Below are 19,251 nucleotides of genomic sequence, written 5' to 3' on the forward strand. Positions count from 1 at the left end.
CTTCCTACATTATAGAGTGATGTCTATTTCCTATACTTCTACTTGTATAACAACCAATCGCATCTGACAGAGGAACCCAGTCAGGATAGGCAGACTAAAATACTATATCTCGCGAAGATTGGACCGTATGTTAGACACCAAAATCTCACGTAGTTTGGTGGGTATGTCAGATATGTTTAGGCACAACTTATGTTTATACAATGGTGGATTTTGTTTTCCTCACCCTGCTTATAACCCTGACCAACCACTGATAATGGTTGAAATGCTGCGACTGCCAGAAGAACCCAGCGAAGCTAGGCAAACGACATTACGAAATCTCATGCAGTTTGGGTGGTATGATAAACATGTTCTAGCACTTCCTACATTATAGAGTGATGTCTATTTCCTATACTTCTACTTGTATAACAACCAATCGCATCTGACAGAGGAACCCAGTCAGGATAGGCAGACTAAAATACTAAATCTCGCGAAGATTGGACCGTATGTTAGACACCAAAATCTCACGTAGTTTGGTGGGTATGTCAGATATGTTTAGGCACAACTTATGTTTATACAATGGTGGATTTTGTTTTCCTCACCCTGCTCATAACCCTGACCAACCACCGATAATGGCTTAAATGCTGATGCTTTTCTGACAGAATAACTCAGCGAGGATAGGCAGACCAAATTACCAAATCTCACGTAGTTTGGTCGATATGTTAGACACATAGACACAGTTTTTGCACCTTCTATATTATAAAATGGTGATTTTTTTCTAGCCCTGCTTAACGCTAAACAACCACTAAAAACGCGTTTGACAGACCAACACAGCGAGGACAGGCAGCCCAAAATTATCGGTAACGATCAAATTACATATTGCGTGGTTGCATTTTACATTAATAATAAACGATTTAAGCTCACTTCAATATAAAAAATACAAGCATATCCTGCTTCCCTAATAATCAAATCTTCTAGTTAAGATTTTTTCCGTTTAAATCTAACTCTTATTATAACTTATAATAATTTTGTACATCTATCTGCACCGACAGGCAAAAAATCCTGTCCTTAATTTGTCTTATTATGCCACTTAGTGCTGAGGATGTTGCGCGTGGTGTGGTACTTATTGATGATGGACGTTCCATCAGGTATGCGGCCTTCGGAGTTCCCTACGAAACTCTGCGAGACGCCGTTAGACGATTTCGAGAAACTGGGTTCTATCATAGAAGGCTCGGTTCCGGACGCCCTAGGGTAACAGAACCACAGGATGGCCGTTTATTGACGTTGAGAAGTTTGCGAAACCGGCACCTTACTGTTGTTCAAGCGATTCGTCAGCTCCAGGAAGTTCAAGGTGTCCAAATTCTGAACGCACTACTCGAAGAAGATGAAATCAGTATGGACTGATGTCTTTTCGCCCCGTAAGAGGACCAGAATTGACCAAAACACACAGAGCTGTATGGCTCTCATTTGCTCGAGAACACAGCTATTGGTCATTGGACGATTGGTCTGCTGTACCTTTTACAGATGAGTGTAGATTTGCTCTACGATCTCCAGATGGGCGTGAAGGAGTGTGGAGAAGGCGAAATGAAAGGTACGAAGCCTGTAATTTTTCTCATAGCCAACCTTTTTAACGTAGCTCAGTGATGGTGTGGGCGGGAATGTCTATGGAGACTCGCGCAGGGTTGGTTGTTGTTCGTGGAGGTTCTTTGACGGCCACTCGCCATGTGGATGAAATTTTGCAAAATCATGCGTTTCCTATCCTCGATGAAATCAGCGACTATTCCAATGCACGATAATGCCCGTTCGCATGTCGCGCTCATAGTACAAACTTACCTTCACCAGCATAACTTCAAGGTCTTACCCTGGCCAGCCCGTTCTCCAGACTTGAACTGCATCGAATTTATAAGATAACCTCAAAAGACGAATAAGAGCACGTCCATCCTTCCCATGTTCACTTCCTGATACACTGCACGATCTTGAAAGGACTCTTCGTGAAGAATGGGCTAACCTCCAGCAAACAGACATTTCCAGACTGGTAGAAAGTATGCCGAGGCGTCTTCTAATTCTAAATACGTGATATTGAAATGTTAATAAAAAAATAAAACAAATTTTGTCTGACCGTCTTTTTTATTTTCCTTAGTAATTTACATTTTTTACAACTTTTTAAGCGAAGACTCAATTATTAAACGTTGAAAAACTTGAAACTGTTCAACATATAAAAATATATATAAATCAAGTTATATTACAAGGGGGTGAAATTTTTTGCCTGTCAGTGTATATGAATATATTTTATGCTGTTTTCATCATCAAGAGTGTGAAGATAAAATTGTGATGAGTGTCTCAGAGTCAGCAGATGTAAGGTTCCTTTAGGTGAATAGTCCAGGACGCGGGCATACCGTCTGACGGAAGTGTCTGCCGGGGGCGGTGCGGCAGGTTTCGCTGCGTTGTCGGGCAAAATGACGGTGTGCGCACTTCGTACCCCTTCCCCGTGTCGGCTCGTATAGTCGCGCATTCGGCACGTTACCGTTCCCCCGCCGACTCCAGTCTATCACCAGCTCCCGCAGACTCTGCACACTCCCTTTCAGCCGGTGCGTGAGTTCGCAGACATTCGCAGTTCGAAACATCCCCAAATTCGGTCTTTGTTCCTTACGCCTCCTGGCGCGGACTGCATTATTTTAGACGTTACGCGCAACAGAAAAAAATGTTTTTCTGAACGCCGACGCGCTTAAAAAAAAAAAAAAAAAAAAAAGGTCCGTCATGGCCAAAGAACCGAGGAAGACGATAGACTTCGCCCAAGACTTCGCTCTGGAGAACCGCGAGGACAAACATGCCTCCACGGAGGAGGAGACTGAAAAGCTCGTCAGATACATTGATGACAACATCATCGGCAAAGAACAGACCTTCGCCGGGCCTTTCGGAAGACGCAAAGGTGAGCCTCTAAAAATTATAAAATACTCGAATTTTTCATTCCAAAATTTCTAAAAGCTGTGGAAGCACTTGCAAAAAACAAAAAAACGAATTTTCAAGAAAACACGAGGAAGTTTGACCACGTGTTACTCTTTATTACCGGCCTTCTTTCAACGCTGCTTTGTGTTTGTAATTCACGTAAGCACAGACCAAAAGCACGATTTGTAAATTGTTAGCGGCTATTGTCTTTGTTGCCCGCTATTGTAATTTGACTTCGATAAAAAAAAAACAAAAAACATCCATAGCTTTTAAAACTACGCTCTTAATTTTTTTCCCTCCATCCACTTTTATCATCATCATCCATATTACCGCCTTCTCTGAACTTTCCTTGTCACCGTGAAAATGATAATTACAATTTAAGATCGCCCACTTGTAAAAACGCCGGCATATTAGATTATAATGGTATATTTACGACCAACCTAGTTTTCGACTGGGTGTTTTCTATCTACGAATATTGTTTTAATCGTGTGGAACGATAGTGGAGACGATTTATTGCGAGATTGGGACGGCACTTTTCGCCTTGGACCTACGTCAAATTGGTCGGATTAAACGAGACTCCTTCGGTTAGGGGTCAGTTATGCCAATTTTTTTTACCCCCCAAACAAGTTATTTTTGTATCAGTCTAAGGCTGCAAGGGTTAAGGAATGAGTGAAAATCGAAAAATTTGTGTCCCTTTTTTTTTAAAGGCGCTAAATTTGATAACATCTGTCAATTTGTCCATAATCGTCTTTCTCTTTCTTCAAAATTTAAGACTACCTGTTTGGCACGTAATCGTACAAATCCAGTTTTTTTTTTTTTTTTTTCAAATCGGGCATTGTTTTTGACACATAAAACTAGTACCATCCTACCGTCTTGTAATATTTTTTTCGAAAAGAAATAGAATTTTATTTGCCTAAATGTACACTTACGTTAAATTCTTTTCTATTGGCCCCAAATGGCTCAATATGATTCCTCCTGTATTAAAAAGTGAATTAAGAAAAATAAATTGCAATTAAAATCAAATTTTGGCCCTTTAACATCGTTGGTGTCTGTTTAAACCTAAATTCATTTAAATTTACTTAATCATTTAATTATTCATTTATCCTACTTCTATTTGAGTACTTATAAAGTAACGCATTTTTTGTAATTTCTCATTTTATACAACAATTTATTACATATTTTAAGACTAAATTTACAGTGAATTCCCCTCAACCATCTACTTCAAAAAATGTTTTCAAAAATTTTGATGACAGAGCTTAAACAGATATACTCTCGGGTACTCTCACATATACTCAGAATATACTCTCATTTTTATTTTTTATTGAGGCTTGATTTTAATTTTCTTTATATAATTAAGTTTTGTAAATATTTTATTGTTTGTATTGTTGTTATTAAATACAAATAAAAAATACAGAAAAAAATTGACGGAAAAATAATGAATGAAATCGGTCAATGAATCAGTTTAATTTTATGCTCGTTATGAGTGTCTGTTTCGCTTGTTGCATTTTTTCATCGAGATAGTTCTTAAACGAAATTTTCAAGTAACCCAATCTTATGATACGGTGCCCAGATTACAGGTTAATAGTATCAAGTCGAAAAAGCGAAGTTTTTCACGTCTGTTGGACTTACGATCTTGGACTTAAGTACGTGAACAACTTGTTAAGAAAAAAGCTTGAAGGTTTTTTTTGTTACCAAAACCTTCGTTTTCTGTTCTAAACCGTCACAGAATAGTATTTATTGTTGTGAGTTGCCAGTAGCAGTTACCAATCAAGCAGTGTTACTACGTTGTGCGCGTTATAAGTTTAATGCGGCCTCTTTGCTTTTCGAAGAATCGTGTCGACATTTAAATATAATGGAACGCATTCACACCTCAGCCTTTTGCCGTAGCGGAAGCTCAAATTTTCGCTTTTCATCGTGCTAAAAGAATAAATAAATTAATGAATAGAAAAATTGCCAATATATTTCCTTTTTTATAAGTTGTGTATGATATTTTACAATTTTGACATGACTTTCCTTCATGTCAAATTACTGGAGACCGAGGTTCCAAGGGTCCTTCTCAAGGTGGTCTATTCTGGAATCGTAGTAAATATACACGCTTCGCATTCTTCACCGCACCAACGCCCTTGGCCGATAATAAAGGATTACGGTTTTTAACTTGGGAATCCGAGTGAATTACTTAAACAGAGTCAAATTGAATGTTATTCGGAAACTTGTCAACATAAATTGCCATTACGCCAAACCGGCACGAACGGCCGAAGTCGTATTTGGAAGGTTTGTCATCCGTCTTTCCTTGTTTCCGTGCGGTTTTCTCTTGAGAATCCGGTAAACAAGGGGGCCAGACGAAGGACTCGAAAATGTGGAGTTGCATGTTTCCGCTTCCGTTCTTCTACCTCGTGTTTTTATTTTTTTTAAAAATGTCTAGCGCTTATTTTAAACCCACATCGCTTTCTAACTAGCAAGGCATCAGATATTTCAATTAAACCTTTTTTTTAATACCAGGTAGACAAATATTCGAGCTTTCTCGCCAATGGGACCTAGGATGACTAAAAACATATATAAAGTCTTTTTTTAAAAATATTTTTTGCAAATATTTCATAGGTATTATATATTATTCGATTTGATTTTTTATCCACAATAAGAAAATAACATTCAGGATCGTATTAATTGAAATTAGATATATAAAAAGTTCAAAAATCAAAACACGCTTTCAGGCATGTAGGCCAAAATTATTGTACTTGTATTTTGAAAAAAAAAATCGTTTTAACCACCCTCCCAAGCTCTCAAATACGGATTTGTATAGGAAACAAAAAATAAGAGTTTTGGTCTGGTTCTCAGGTGGCCATCATGCCATGCATAGCGCTGTTTAGGCATTTCGTCGGGTTCAGGGTGGGTTTCTCTGATGTTGCCTCACCCTGTTTATATACCTGATTTATCGAACATATTAGTCTAAATTCCCCACCGATGCCCATTTAACATAAATTGCAACATGTCAGGTAGTTTGATCACTATCGGATACGTTTTGGCACATCCAATGTACGGTGGTGGTTTTGCTCTTTCCTCGCCATGCTCATACCACTAGCCAGCCACTGAAGATGGCTGAGAACGGAAGATCGTACCAAATTACAGGTTCGAGAAACAAAATCGAAGGTTGTTTGGTGAATATATGTTTTGACATAACCTGTATTACTTAGGGCTTGTGTTGTTTTTCCTCGCCCTGCTTGTAACCCTGGCAAACCACTGAAGAAGGCCGAAATGCCAAAACGGAAAAAACACGAACCTCGACTTTACTCCTTTTTCTTTTCTTTTATCTCTCTCCCTCCCACCCCTCTCTTTCTTTCTTTTTTCTCTTTTTTTATTTTTTATTTTCTTTAACCTATTACCCATAATTAGAAAATAATATTCAGGGTCGTATTAAATGAGAATAGATATATAAAAGTTACAAATTTAAAGCCCTCGAATAGGAATTTTTATAGAAAACAAAAAAATAGCCATTTGTGGTATGATTTCATCATACAAGCCGGTGATTAAGACTACTGTTTAAAGTTCAAAGCATGATTTATAGATAATAGAATAAAGGCGAGCCTGTTCGAATCGGTCACTGTCATTTCTTTCAAATTTATCTTGACAAAAACAAAAACAAATTAAAATATAACCAAGGCCCAGTGTGATAACTTGACGGAACTTTCTTATCAATTAAATAGTTTTTATCTAAGGCCTTGGTTGAGATGAAAAAGCTAGTTTCTTGAGCGAGAAGAGGTGTTGGTGTCCAAGTGGATCACGATAATCAAATCACGATAGCTCAAGTGGTTAGAGCAGCTGCGTATTGAGCCGAAGGTCGTGGGTTCGAATCCCGCTCGAGACTCTAGCCTTTTCTTCTCAGTCAAACCCTTAGATCTTTCCCTCTCCATCACTCTCTCTCTCTCTCTCTCTCTCTCTTTCTCTCTCTTTCTCTCTCTTTCTCTCTCTTTCTCTCTCTCTCTCTTTCTCTCTCTCTGTCTCTGTCTTTTTAATTATTTAATTTTCTTAAACCCATTATGCATAATTAGAAAATAATATCCAGGGTTGTATTAAATGAGAATAGATATATAAAAACCTACAAATTTAAAGTCCTCAAATACGAATTTTAATAGAAAACAAATATGTCATTTTTGGTATGGTTTCTCAGGGGGCATTTTTTTCCCCTTACGATGTCCATTGTTCCACAAAATAATTCATAATTCTAATTTATCCAAATTCAACTTTATTACAATTCTTGGAAGGCGGAATCATTTTACTTTCCGCCTATGTCAACACTATTGAGATTTTATGCCATGATGTGTGAGAACAAGAAGGATGAAGTCAACAAAAACTCCTCAAACGTTTTACGTTAGTACTACGGTTATCATTCATTTAAGAGAAGTGGGTCCATGCCATTTCGTTTAGTTTCTAAGAATATAAGGCATTATAAAGTTTCATATTGATCAGTTGAGTCGTTTCAAAATTAACACTGTTTTGTGATTTTCAAAAAACCCGAAGGCGAAGGGTAAAAATTTTGAGGGAAATTTTTTTCATTTTGATAAAAATTTGTACTCAAGGGCTTCTCGGGGTGCAAAACACGAATATCAGCTTTATTTATTCCTTTTAAAGCCCTCAATTACGAATTTATATAGGAAAGAAGAAAATAGACATTTTTGGTCTGTACTCTCAGGGGCACTTTTCTTTTTTCGCCGATGTCTGGAATCAGTGGAATAGTTTAAAAGTTATCACTATTTTTGTGGTTACGGAGTACATTCGAAACAATAAAACGACTTAATGGTCGTTCGATCTGTCGACTATTTGATCTGATATGTTATATTTTTAAAAATTTAACATCCGTTTTTACTAATCCAAAAATTTTTTTTTTCACATCTCTCTCACTAGTGACACGATGGCGACCTGATCCATGCCTTCTTGAGTATCTCCAGTATCTTGGTAGCGAAGGAAGACCCTTCGGACAGTTCTGTGATTGTTAAGGCCACATAGCTTGATGTTTTCAATCTTCTAACAATGCTACTATGATTCTAGCCGGATAAACCATATCTCGAACAAATTTGGAACTTAAAAATAGTATAACTTGAAAAACTCATTACAGAGAAGATTTGCAGAAAAACCAACAAAGGCGTGATTGGCTATTCAAAAATGTATTTACAAAATCCAGTTGTAAACATAAGTGGGAGATTTTATTTACCTCTAATCCTTTAAAACGGGCCAAATATTGTTGTAAGATAATCAATGGAAGATTGTCTAAGAGTTAATGAAAAATATTAAGGATGGCCACTTTTTTACCTCTCAGTGTAGAAATTTCAATAGATATGAATTTAGTAGTCCTCAAAAAATTTAGACATTCGTTTTTCTTAATCCAAAATTCCCTGAATTTGAAGGAAAATCAAAAAATAATTTTTTCCCGACAATATTTTCCCATACTAATTTCCGATCCCCCTCAAAATTGACAAATGTGGTGATAACTACTGATTTACAAGGTAAACTTTATAGCGGTTTTGAAACCTACAAACTACACTTAAAGTGATAAACCCACTTTTCGTAAATAAATTAGAGACGGGTAAATAAAACGTTTGAGGAGTTTTTTCTTTTTACTTCATCCTTTATTTTTATCACTCATAATTGTATAAAATCTAAACTTTTTGACATAGGCCCGAAGAAAAATATTCTACTCGCCAACGATTGTAAAAAAGAATTGGGGGCGTCGGTGGCCTCAACGGTTTAGGCGTTGCCACGGCGCTCATCACTGTAAGGTAAAGGTCTCGGGTTCGAATCCAGCGGCCCTGCATTCGAACCCGACATAGCTGTTGCAAACCCTCCTTAAAAANAAAAACGAATCTGAATTGTTTTTCTTAAAAATATATTTTTTGCTCACGTTACTGAACGTTTGTTTTGGTTTTTGTAAATTTTTATGTATCTAATCGCATTCAGTACGATTTTGAATATTATTTTCTTATGGTACGTAAAACCAAAACAAAAAACAAATCGACTGATATATAACAACCTTGATATATATGCTTAAATTATTTTAAATGTTTTTTTTTCTCGTCTCCTCTGGTCCATTGGTAAGAAAGTCTAATATTTTTGATATGCCATGGTGAAAGGAAATGATTCCGAACATTATCCGAGGTGAGTGAAAAACCATAAATAAGGGCGATTAAAGTCCGTAGTAGTCATAGTCTGGTGTCCAGCCGACTAGCATACTGTTTTAATTAACTTGACCCAAATATTAACCGCGTTTTGTTTACTTACGAGGAGCAAGTCGAGAATCAGCTGAGTCGGCCGATTCCCACCACAAGATAACATTATCTGCCATATCAAGGACGAGGAGTTGTATGGAAAAAATAAATCATTTATAAAAGTTAAAAAAAAAATAAATAAACACTATAAATGCCACTTGTCTGTTATAAACCGGGATTAGTCGATAACACGTGAGATAACAGTCGCGGTTTAGTGTCAACATGCTTAAATTCCATTTTTAGCGTAATTAGAAGAATGTTTTCACAACATGTACACACACGATATACAACATATACACAAGACCCACTGTTTACAAGCGATGAGGAAGGGCCATTAGTTTACAATTTACTCTTGGCTATTTGTTGCAGGTGAGGGTTCCAGGTTCTTTTCAAAGATAATCCCTAGTAGAAATGTGTTGTGTTTAGTGACCGTTAGTCAATGATTGTTCGGGGATCGTGAGATGCGGTCTGGTGTGACGTAGGTTTCAGAAAAACATGTTCTTTATCGTGCCAACGTTTCGATCTTTATTGAGATCATCTTCAGGGCCTGTGATTTATAAGCATTGTTTAAATTTTACAAATGCATGTAGGATGTTAATTAATGAATTTATACAATGCTAGAAATTTAATAAAATAATAGAATTATAAAATAATATAATATAGACAAAATAATATTATAATATAGAAAAAACATTTCCAGCATTGTATAAATTCATTTTTTCACATCCTACATGCATTTGTAAAATTTAAACAGTGTTTATAAATCCCAGGCCCTGAAGATGATCTCAATAAAGATCGAAACGTTGGCACGATAAAGAAAATGTTTTTCTGAAACCTACATCACACCAGACCTCATCTCACGATTTCCGAATAATGATAATCCCTACGGATTTAACTTTATTTTTAAACTACGGAAACATGGACCTCCTATTTATATGTATTTTTTCGTGGTATATTTATGTGGTTTTTGATAGGCCTGCTATGAGTGGGGTTGGGTTCTTTAATCCGTTAATTGAATTCGCACATGACCATTGGCTGTTTTTCCATGATGTCTGTACATGGTGATTAAAGAGTTAAACTCTTCACTTTTGATTATTTAAATTTTTTCTTTCCGTGAGGAAGTGCTTGTATTATTGATTAGTGCTTGTTGTTTGCCCTGTAATTTGTGATTGAGCTTATCAAATTCCCTAATTGTCAGATATTTTCGGCAACGATAGCTTTCAGTTTATTCATTTTTTTATATGTACGTATTTTCATTTCCTGATTCTTACTTTTTTAGTTAATTACGGTGGTTTTTTTTTGACAAGTTAAGCGTTCAACAGGCTTCGTTTTAATTGGTATAAACCTTTAATACTGACTGGTGTTCGCGTTTTATCTGGCACAATTTCTCCTATCAAGGATGAATAATAAATTTCCTACAAATTGCTGCCGAGGATTTGCCAAACCCATGAATTATCAAACATGAGAAACAGACGGGAAACCTTGGGGACCGGCCTTTCATTAATGTTGCAAACTCTTGAATAATCCCTTCGATTGCTGATCAACCGTGGGTATTTTTTGTTCGGGGGGGGGGGTGGATTTGAACCATCTGGATACAAATTTGACTCGCGAACTTCACGTGCGGATCCGTCCATCCCGATGGGTGGTCAACGGTTACGAATTCTTTTCAAAAATAAGATTTGGCGAAATTTTAAATCATGTTTTCCAATGATCAAGACAATTTAGGAAATTTTAACAATTTCAATTGCACTCGACAAAATAAAAATAAAATTGTTAAATACATAATCAACAGCATTACCTCTCCAATGGGACGATTTTTTCCCCAAGGTTCATTTACTCATGGAACATTAATATCTTATATTGTGATTACATTTTTTTTTACATTGTAATCATTTTTATCGCCCTCCCACCAGAATCTCTTTAGTCTGTGTTTGTAACTGTTTAGAATTAGGCTTGGAAATTTGAAGTGTGACTATCAGCACTTATCGTATATTTGTAATGTTTAAAAAAATGCAGAACTGCCGAATTGATAATACATTTCGGTGACGGTAAATTTTGTGGCTTTCAGTATTCAAGGGACGTCATAGTCTTGGAAAATATTCATAAATGTGTAAGACCTGTAAAAAAAACCTTTTCCAACATTCACATGTTGAGACTTGGTTTTCTTTACAGATGTTTTTCACAGGAGGACTGGACGTTCAACTGCACGTTGGATGTCGTGGACGAGGTGCGGGAACTACTTTACAATACTTTTTCCAAATTTCAAGAGTGTGGCGGATTTGAACCCTGGACTGCCAGCATCGCAAATCGATTCGGACGCTCTAACCACTTTTTATTTTAGTTTTATTGTTATTATTTATTTTACAGAAATCTGTATAAAAATGTATAAAGTCATGTTTTTATAGGTAACCCTTCTCTTTTTCTATGTTTAATTTTATCCATGCTCGGCATAAAAGGTTTCGGTTGCCTATTTGTTTGGGCAATATTGATGTCCGTGGATTTTTTTAAAATTCTCATTCTATTCGAATGAAGAGACTTTTAAAAATGCTGACCGCGTTGAAGGCCGGCGAGATGCCGTTTAAACTGATCTCGATTGATTTACGTTAAAATTACATTGATCACGATTGACATTCGTGGTTTTCCCCCGCAATAACATAAACTATGAACTATAACGATAGACAAAATTGCGACGTTTGTGCTTATTTGGGCCAACATGGAACTAAACAAGCCAAAAATACGCTTGTAATTTGGAAACCATTCTAGTACAACACCATCTCTAATCAAACACGTTTCTCTCTCGACTGGATTGCGCAACGAACCGTTCAAGTATGAAAGAGCATAATGCCAACAGATCTGGATTGACAGACCCATTTCACACTGCAAAATTTGTTCTTTGACCTCACTGACATTCTCCTTCCATTTGAAACGGTTGTTTTCCTAGTCGGCCTTTGGTACAATCAGTATTGATCCAGTAGTTTGGTCGTTTCAGATCATTCTGATGCCGCCAAAGGCCAACGATGATAGGCGGACCAGAGACAGATCGTACAAAGTCCAACTTTGCCTTCCCACGCCCTTTCCATAATAAAGTAAAGAATATAGAAGGCCAAAGAACTGATACTAGAAAAGGAAGGTAGTCGGTAAGCACATGTCGAGCCCGTACTGAGCTTTGCATCATCTTCAGTGTCTTTGGATCCTTTTTTATTTTTTTCAGGGGTCCAACAAAGTTTTCCTTTTTTCCGCTGCGACCTAAAAGATCTATTGTGTTAATATGGTTTGATGTTTGTGTATGTATTTATTGGAAAGAATACATTTATTAGCGAGAATGAAGGGGCCGGACCTCTGGGACAGAATAATGTGTGGCAGGGCCTGCCGCTGGGGCAGTTTTAATTTAATTTATTAGCAGGATTGAAGGTGCTTCTTTCCCAATTCTGTGGAGGAATATTGAGCATTCTGGGGCACTCAACGCAATTTATTAGGGTGAATGAAGGGGCTCTTTTCCAAATCAAGCCGAGGAATATCGAATACTCTGGGGATTCTTTCCCTATTACGCCGAGAAATTTCGAGTACTCTGGGGCAATTTAAATGTAATTTATTAGCGTGAATGAAGGGGGCTCTTCCCACTTACGCCGAGAAATATGAAGTACATCACGAAACTACAATCGCTTTTTCTTGGTTTCAAGGTGGTCAACTTTTTATTACGGTTGTTGTATAATACCGAATTTTCATCTCGGGCGGACGAACGATGCGAAAAAATTTCTTTTGCGCAACAACAGCGACGAGTTCGAATCGGGGAACAACTAGGCCAAGGTTAATTCATGCGGCTCTCTTGTTTCCGGCTTCTTTGTTTTTCCAAACACCTTACAATGGGAACTTCTCGAGTAGTTCAGGAAGGGCAAGAATCCTACAAATTTTTCTTCGTTCTTCGTTGCCAAGGCCGATATCCTCGTTTTGCCACGAGATAATTCAAATACTCTATAAAATGACATGCAGTAGTAATAACGTTAATAAACAATAAGCTAATTTCTATGATGCATTCGTAAAAAGCTACAAATCGTATGAAATCCTCGGCGCTCTGTAAGACGCGTTTTTCGTTCTACAAGTGATCATAGTTGATCATGGTTTAAATGATCGAAAGCCTCCTCCCCCCATTCCCAATTTGAAAAATGTTTAATGTGAATCTTGGATTGTCAGAAGTCTCGAGACGGATTGGAATGAGAATTGGCAAGGCGATTTCGTATTTGGGGCACGTGGCAGGCAAACTGGCTTGTATTAATTTAGACCTGGTAGACAGTGGGCCGCCAGGTGTCTCGGCTTGGTAGGGGGTGAGAGTGAACGCGCCTTTGCTTTGAGGTCATCGATATCCCACTGTCCCTTTTTAAACGGTCAAATGTCTTATTGAAAGCCTCTCCCATACTAAACACCAGTTTTTCATTGTACCCAGATAATTGATCCTACTCATATAAAACGATAAGCGAAACAGTTTGCGAAAATGATTGAAACCTACTTAATGTTTTCTTGATATAAATTGAGTAATGTATAGTTAAAACTTATATTTTGAATTTCTCATCTTAGCCTTTCGTTTGTCTAGTTATAAACTGTAATAACTTTAAGGTTTTCTTACTGAGGCATGCTGGGTAATTTACCTGAACTTGGATGTTTCCGATCAATCGACTCGTTTCGGCCTTCAACAGTGTTTGGTCAAGGTCGTAAGCAGGGTTAGGAAAGAATTATCACACGACTGTATGTCATAGAATGTGACAAAATAATCACCAAACTACGTGTGATTATATAATTTAGTCTGCCTATCCTCACTAGGTTAGTATGCCAGATACGTTTCGGCATTTCATCCACCGTCATTGGCTAGTCAGGGTTATAAGCAGGTGAAGAAGGAACTATCCAACAAGTGTTGACTATAGGATGGCTAAAAGGTATCTGACTACCCACCAAACTTTGTGACATTTTGTAATTTGTTCTGCCTATCCTTGCTGGATTAATCTGTCCGATGGTTTTGGCATTTCGCCATCTTCAGTTGTCGATCAGGGTTATAAGCAGGGCGAGCAAAAACATATCCCCCACTGTATTATAAGAAGGTGCCCAATGTGTCTGAAATATTGACGAAACTGCGTAAAATTTTGTTATTTCTTCTGCTTACTCTCGCTGGGTTGGATTGTCAGACGCGTTTCGGCTTGTTGCCATGGTCAGTGGTTAGTCAGGGTTATAAACTGGGCGAGAGAAGGCAAACCCACCAATGTATAATATAGGCTGTAAACGCATCCTTGTATAATAGGATGTGCAATCGTGTCTGAGATGCCGACCAAACTAAGTGATTTTGTAATTTGGTCTGTCAGACGCGTTTCCGCATTTCGCCATGTTTAGTGGTTGGTCAGGGTTATAAGCAGGGTAAAGAAAAACAAACCTACTACTGTATAATACAGGCTGTGCCATAACGTAACTTAATACTGATCAAACTACGTGAGATGATGTGATTTACATTAAAGTAGGATTGGTGAGGACTTGTAACTTTAGACTGACAGGTCCGATGAATCAGGGTTATAAGCAGGGTGAGGTCTGAGTCACCTCTTATGATGGCGAAATTCCGAAACAACTCTAGACGTGCCAGGATGATTGGAAATGTAGACAGTATTTCGAATTACCTACTGTTCGTGGTCGGAAGAATTTGAAATTTACTCTGTTGTGACACACTGAAGATGGCGAAATATAACCAGCGAAATTAGCCAGACTAAAATGAACCCTAACGGCCAAATTTGAAATTCATTGTCCCTCAAAGAACATGGAAAAATCTCACAATCTGAAAGAATTTTCAATTTTTCCCCCCAAATATCTGTGAACACTTGAAGCCTGTTAGTTATAATGCAGTACTTCGATGTATTATTATTATATTTGGCGCAGACTGAATGATTGAAATGCTCTGATTTAAAACGGCTCCCGAAATGAATCTGAGAAGGAAAAATGGATGGAACTCGTTCCGAGCGAAACGATTTCCAGCGGGTCTGCGTAACCTCAGCAACCTAAATACATATCTCTTAGCATGACATTTACAGTTACGGAGTTACATTCTCTGATGTTTTCGCGGAGAAAAAGACAACCGACAACCTGAATCTGCGATATATATTTTTCTAGATGTATTTTCGTTCCATCTTTCTCGCCGAGTTGAAAGAAAAACGTTCTTCGAAACGTATGGTGATTAGTGATCGTCAGTCGATGATTATTCGGAAATCGTGAGATGCGGTCTGGTGTGATGTAGGTTTCAAAAAAACATTTTGTTTATCGTGCTAACGTTTCGATCTTTATTGAGATCATCTTCAGGGCCTGGGATTTACAAATATTGTTTCAATTTAACAAATACATGTAGAATGTGGAAAAAAGTGAATTTATACAATGCAAAAAAAAATTTATTTTTTATATTCAATCAAAGTATTTCTATACTCACACATACTTCTTCACATACACAACAACATCACAGATAACACATAACGTAAAAGATTCATTAACAAAATTAATAATATTCACATCCCCTCTTACTACTCTCTCATATCCCTAGATGTTCATCATTGTTCACCAACATTCCAATAGACACAACACTGAACATTATTAAAGATAAATGGCTCAACATAACACCACACACAAGTCTATCAAAGAACACGTTCATAACAATGGTTCGACACTGTTGTATTAACGGATGTTTTACATACAACAATCAATTTTACAAACAACTATTTGGCAGACATAATTATGACACATCTATTAAACACAGTTATACCACAACTTCCTTTCACATTACCCTTCCTCACTAAATTCTTCAAAAACAGCAGCAGTTCCCACAGATCAAATTCAAGCTACATTAGATACATCTAATAGCTTTCACCCACGCCTACAATTTACACATGAAATCGAAAACAACAAAACAATACCATTTTTACATACGCTCGTAATAAAACAACCAGATGGCAGATTAATCACAGATTGGTATCAAAAACCAAGAAACACAGATCGCTACCTCAACTTTACATCTCACCATCCTCTTCATACAATAATAAACACGGCCAAAGGGTTACTTCACAGAGTTAATACTCTAAGCCATGAACCATTTCACCACAAGAACATAAAGATATGCAAACAGAACTTCCATAACAATCACTACCCTAAACACATAATCAACAGAATAATCAACAACTACAACTCAACACTAACACCATCCACTAGTACTAATAATACTACATCAAATCTATCAAATACAAACAAACCAACATACATTTCCATGCCATTCATTCACGCCCTATCACATAAATAAACACATTTCTCTCGTCCGATAACTTCAAAATAGCTTTCAAAAATTATAAAACGACTCAAACGCTTTTTTCCAAAATTAAAGATTCCAACCCTATAACAAATAAATCTGACGTAATCTACAATTGAACAATTTAGCTTTCCTTTTCCTATTTATCCCCGTCTATATAATCCTGATCTTTTCACCTCAAAGAAGCCGACTCCTTATAGAAAAATGTCTTTCTGTACCGACTTCCTTCCCCACACCTTCAAAATCCAACGTATATAAACATAAAACAGCAAAATCTCACTGGCACTCTCAACACGAGACGCAAGAATGGCACAATTACGTAGAAAACAAACACTTTGAGTAAGTAGAAATATTTTGATTCAATATAAAAAATATTGTTTTGCATTGGATAAATTCACTTTTTTCCGCATCCTACATGCATTTGTTAAATTTAAACAATGCTTGTAAATCCCAAGCCCTGAAGATGATCTCAATAAAGATCGAAACGTTGGCACGATAAAGAATATGTTTTTCTTAAACCTACATCACACCAGACCGCTTCTCACGATTTCCGAATAATTGTTCTTCGAAACACTATATTATAGAAAATGCATTATTCTCTCAATTTTTAGGCCAATTGTGAAATTTTATCTCAATTTCTAGGGTAAAGCAAAGGCTTGAAACGATGTCAAAGATTGCCCGATTGTAATAGGAATATTTAGCAACTCCGTCTACAAAATTTTATAGGAAAATACCGGAAAAATGAGCTTATTAAGGATTTGTAATATTAAATGTTTAATTATTCAGAAATCGTGAGATGCGGTCTGGTGTGATGTAGGTTTCAGAAAAACATTTTCTTTATCGTGCCAACGTTTCAAGCTTTATTGAGATCATCTTCAGGGCTCAAAGTGTTTGTCTTCTGTGTAATTGTGCCATTCTTGCGTGTCGTGCACTCTCAACACGACACGCAAGAATGGCACAATTACACAATTACACTGAAGATGATCTCAATAAAGATCGAAACGTTGGCACGATAAAGAAAATGTTTTTCTGAAACCTACATCACACCAGACCGCATCTTACGATTTCTGAATAATTATCGATTAACGGTCACCACACATTAAATGTTTAGTAAGGCATCTCAATGATTTTCAGACACACTTTCTGAAGGATATGTTCAAAAGAATTTATAAATATTACAACGGCAAATTCTTGTACCTTTTTTTCGGTTTTTGTCGGCTGAAAGCGTCTAATATTTGTTGGAAATTTCTCCGCTTGATCGTCCCCGGTCGTCAAGGTCCGTTTGGTGTCGCTGTGCCCAATCGGCATTTCGCATTCAGGGAATGCCCGCATGTTTATTGTGTATTGTTTCCTTCAACGAAACAATCGTGGAAATAACAACTGCTCTGTGCCAATTTGAGCAATATTGTCTGATGTGATAGGCAAAAGCTATTTCAGGTCGGGAAATTTAAATTGGTCTTGGTAAAAAGGAAAGAATGACTTGGAAGGGTTGCCAACAAAAATATCTGGACATTTTAATACACTGAGAGGTAAAAAAAGTGACAACCCGTAATATTTTTAAATATCTCTTAGACAATTCTCCATTGATTAGCTTACAACAAGATTTCGTGTGTTTTAAAGGATTAGAGGTAAACAAAATACAGATAAAATCGCCCACTTGTGTTTACAATCGGATTTTGTAAATAAATCATCGATTAGTCAATCTCTTCTTTGTTGGTTTTTCTGTAAAACTTCTTTTTAACGTCACGGTCGTTTGATTTTTTAAAAGTTGTACCTTTTTTAAGTTTAAAATTTGTTTTAGTGATGGTTTTACGTGATACAGATTCGGCATGACTGAAAGGTGGAATACGTTAGAGCGTATGTGGCCACTCTTGTGCATAACATTCCGAGAACTACTGCCCGAAGGGTCTCCATCGCTACGAAGATACTGGAGGTTACTCCAAAAGGCGCGGATCAGTCGCCACCGTGTCACATCTCAGAGAGACGGTCGTTTTATTGTTTCGAATGTACTGCGTAATCGACATTCTACCGGTGTTGAAATCAACCAACGACTTCAACAAGTTAGAAATGTTTATGTTAGTTTACGCACTGCTAGGCGAATACTTTCAGAAGCTGGATTACGTGCGGGAAGGCCTGCCACTGATCCAAAACTTTTAACAAGGCACAAAAAAGCTCGGTTATGTTTTACAAGAAATCGCATCAATTGATCTGAGCAAGATTGGACTAAAACCTTGTTTTCGGATGAGTCGAGGTTTTTGTTTATGGTGTACGGACGGCCGAGAGAAGGTTTGTATTTTCGGACAGTTAGGAGACCTCAGGGTTTCCAACTACATCATGCCAAATGTTCACTACTAAGCATACTGCACAACGAGATACAAAACAAGTCTACAAAGGCGGGGGTCTCACTCGATTTTCCCTTCTTTCTTCTTTCTTTCTAAGTTCTTTAAATTAGCGTGAAAATATGATTGAAATATTCACTGGCATATTTAGGGCATCGGAAACTTTTCGACCGATTTCTCCAATCTATCGCTTTATTTCACCGATTGCTTAGAAAGAATTGATGAACCACCTATTTGTGGTCATGAGTGAGATGGTCATCCCTTCTTCAGCTAGTTGGTTATGTTTCCTTCTACACTAACATGTCCAGAACCAAAAAATCACCCTATGTTTTCCAAGGTCCATTCCCACATTATGAACTCACTTTAGACACTGGAAAAGTACACGTATTTAGCGGTTTTGTAGTTGCCTAATAGT

The 19,251-nt window shown here is 37.2% G+C and overlaps 2 protein-coding genes across 3 annotated transcripts in view; one reads left to right on the forward strand and one right to left on the reverse strand.

The window, feature by feature from the left end:
- Positions 1-18,084, reverse strand: part of LOC106664058 (RIB43A-like with coiled-coils protein 2) — a 30,416-nt gene extending 12,332 nt beyond the window's left edge. Inside the window, exon 1 of the mRNA XM_024227572.1 lies at positions 17,695-18,084. Coding sequence (XP_024083340.1) covers positions 17,695-17,829 — 135 coding nt within the window. The 5' untranslated portion in view covers positions 17,830-18,084. The remainder of the gene's footprint in view (positions 1-17,694) is intronic.
- LOC106664088 overlaps positions 2,465-19,251 on the forward strand; it is a 131,803-nt gene continuing 115,016 nt past the window's right edge. The window contains exon 1 of one of the 2 annotated variants that reach the window (XM_024227571.1): positions 2,465-2,905. In XM_024227571.1, coding sequence (XP_024083339.1) covers positions 2,734-2,905 — 172 coding nt within the window. In that variant the 5' untranslated portion in view covers positions 2,465-2,733. The remainder of the gene's footprint in view (positions 2,906-19,251) is intronic. The other variant, XM_014389475.2, reaches the window with a different exon arrangement.

This window comes from Cimex lectularius, unplaced genomic scaffold (genome assembly GCF_000648675.2).
Source record: "Cimex lectularius strain Harlan isolate CLEC.00 unplaced genomic scaffold, Clec_2.1 scaffold127, whole genome shotgun sequence".
In the NCBI taxonomy this organism is placed as follows: Eukaryota; Metazoa; Arthropoda; class Insecta; order Hemiptera; family Cimicidae; genus Cimex; species Cimex lectularius.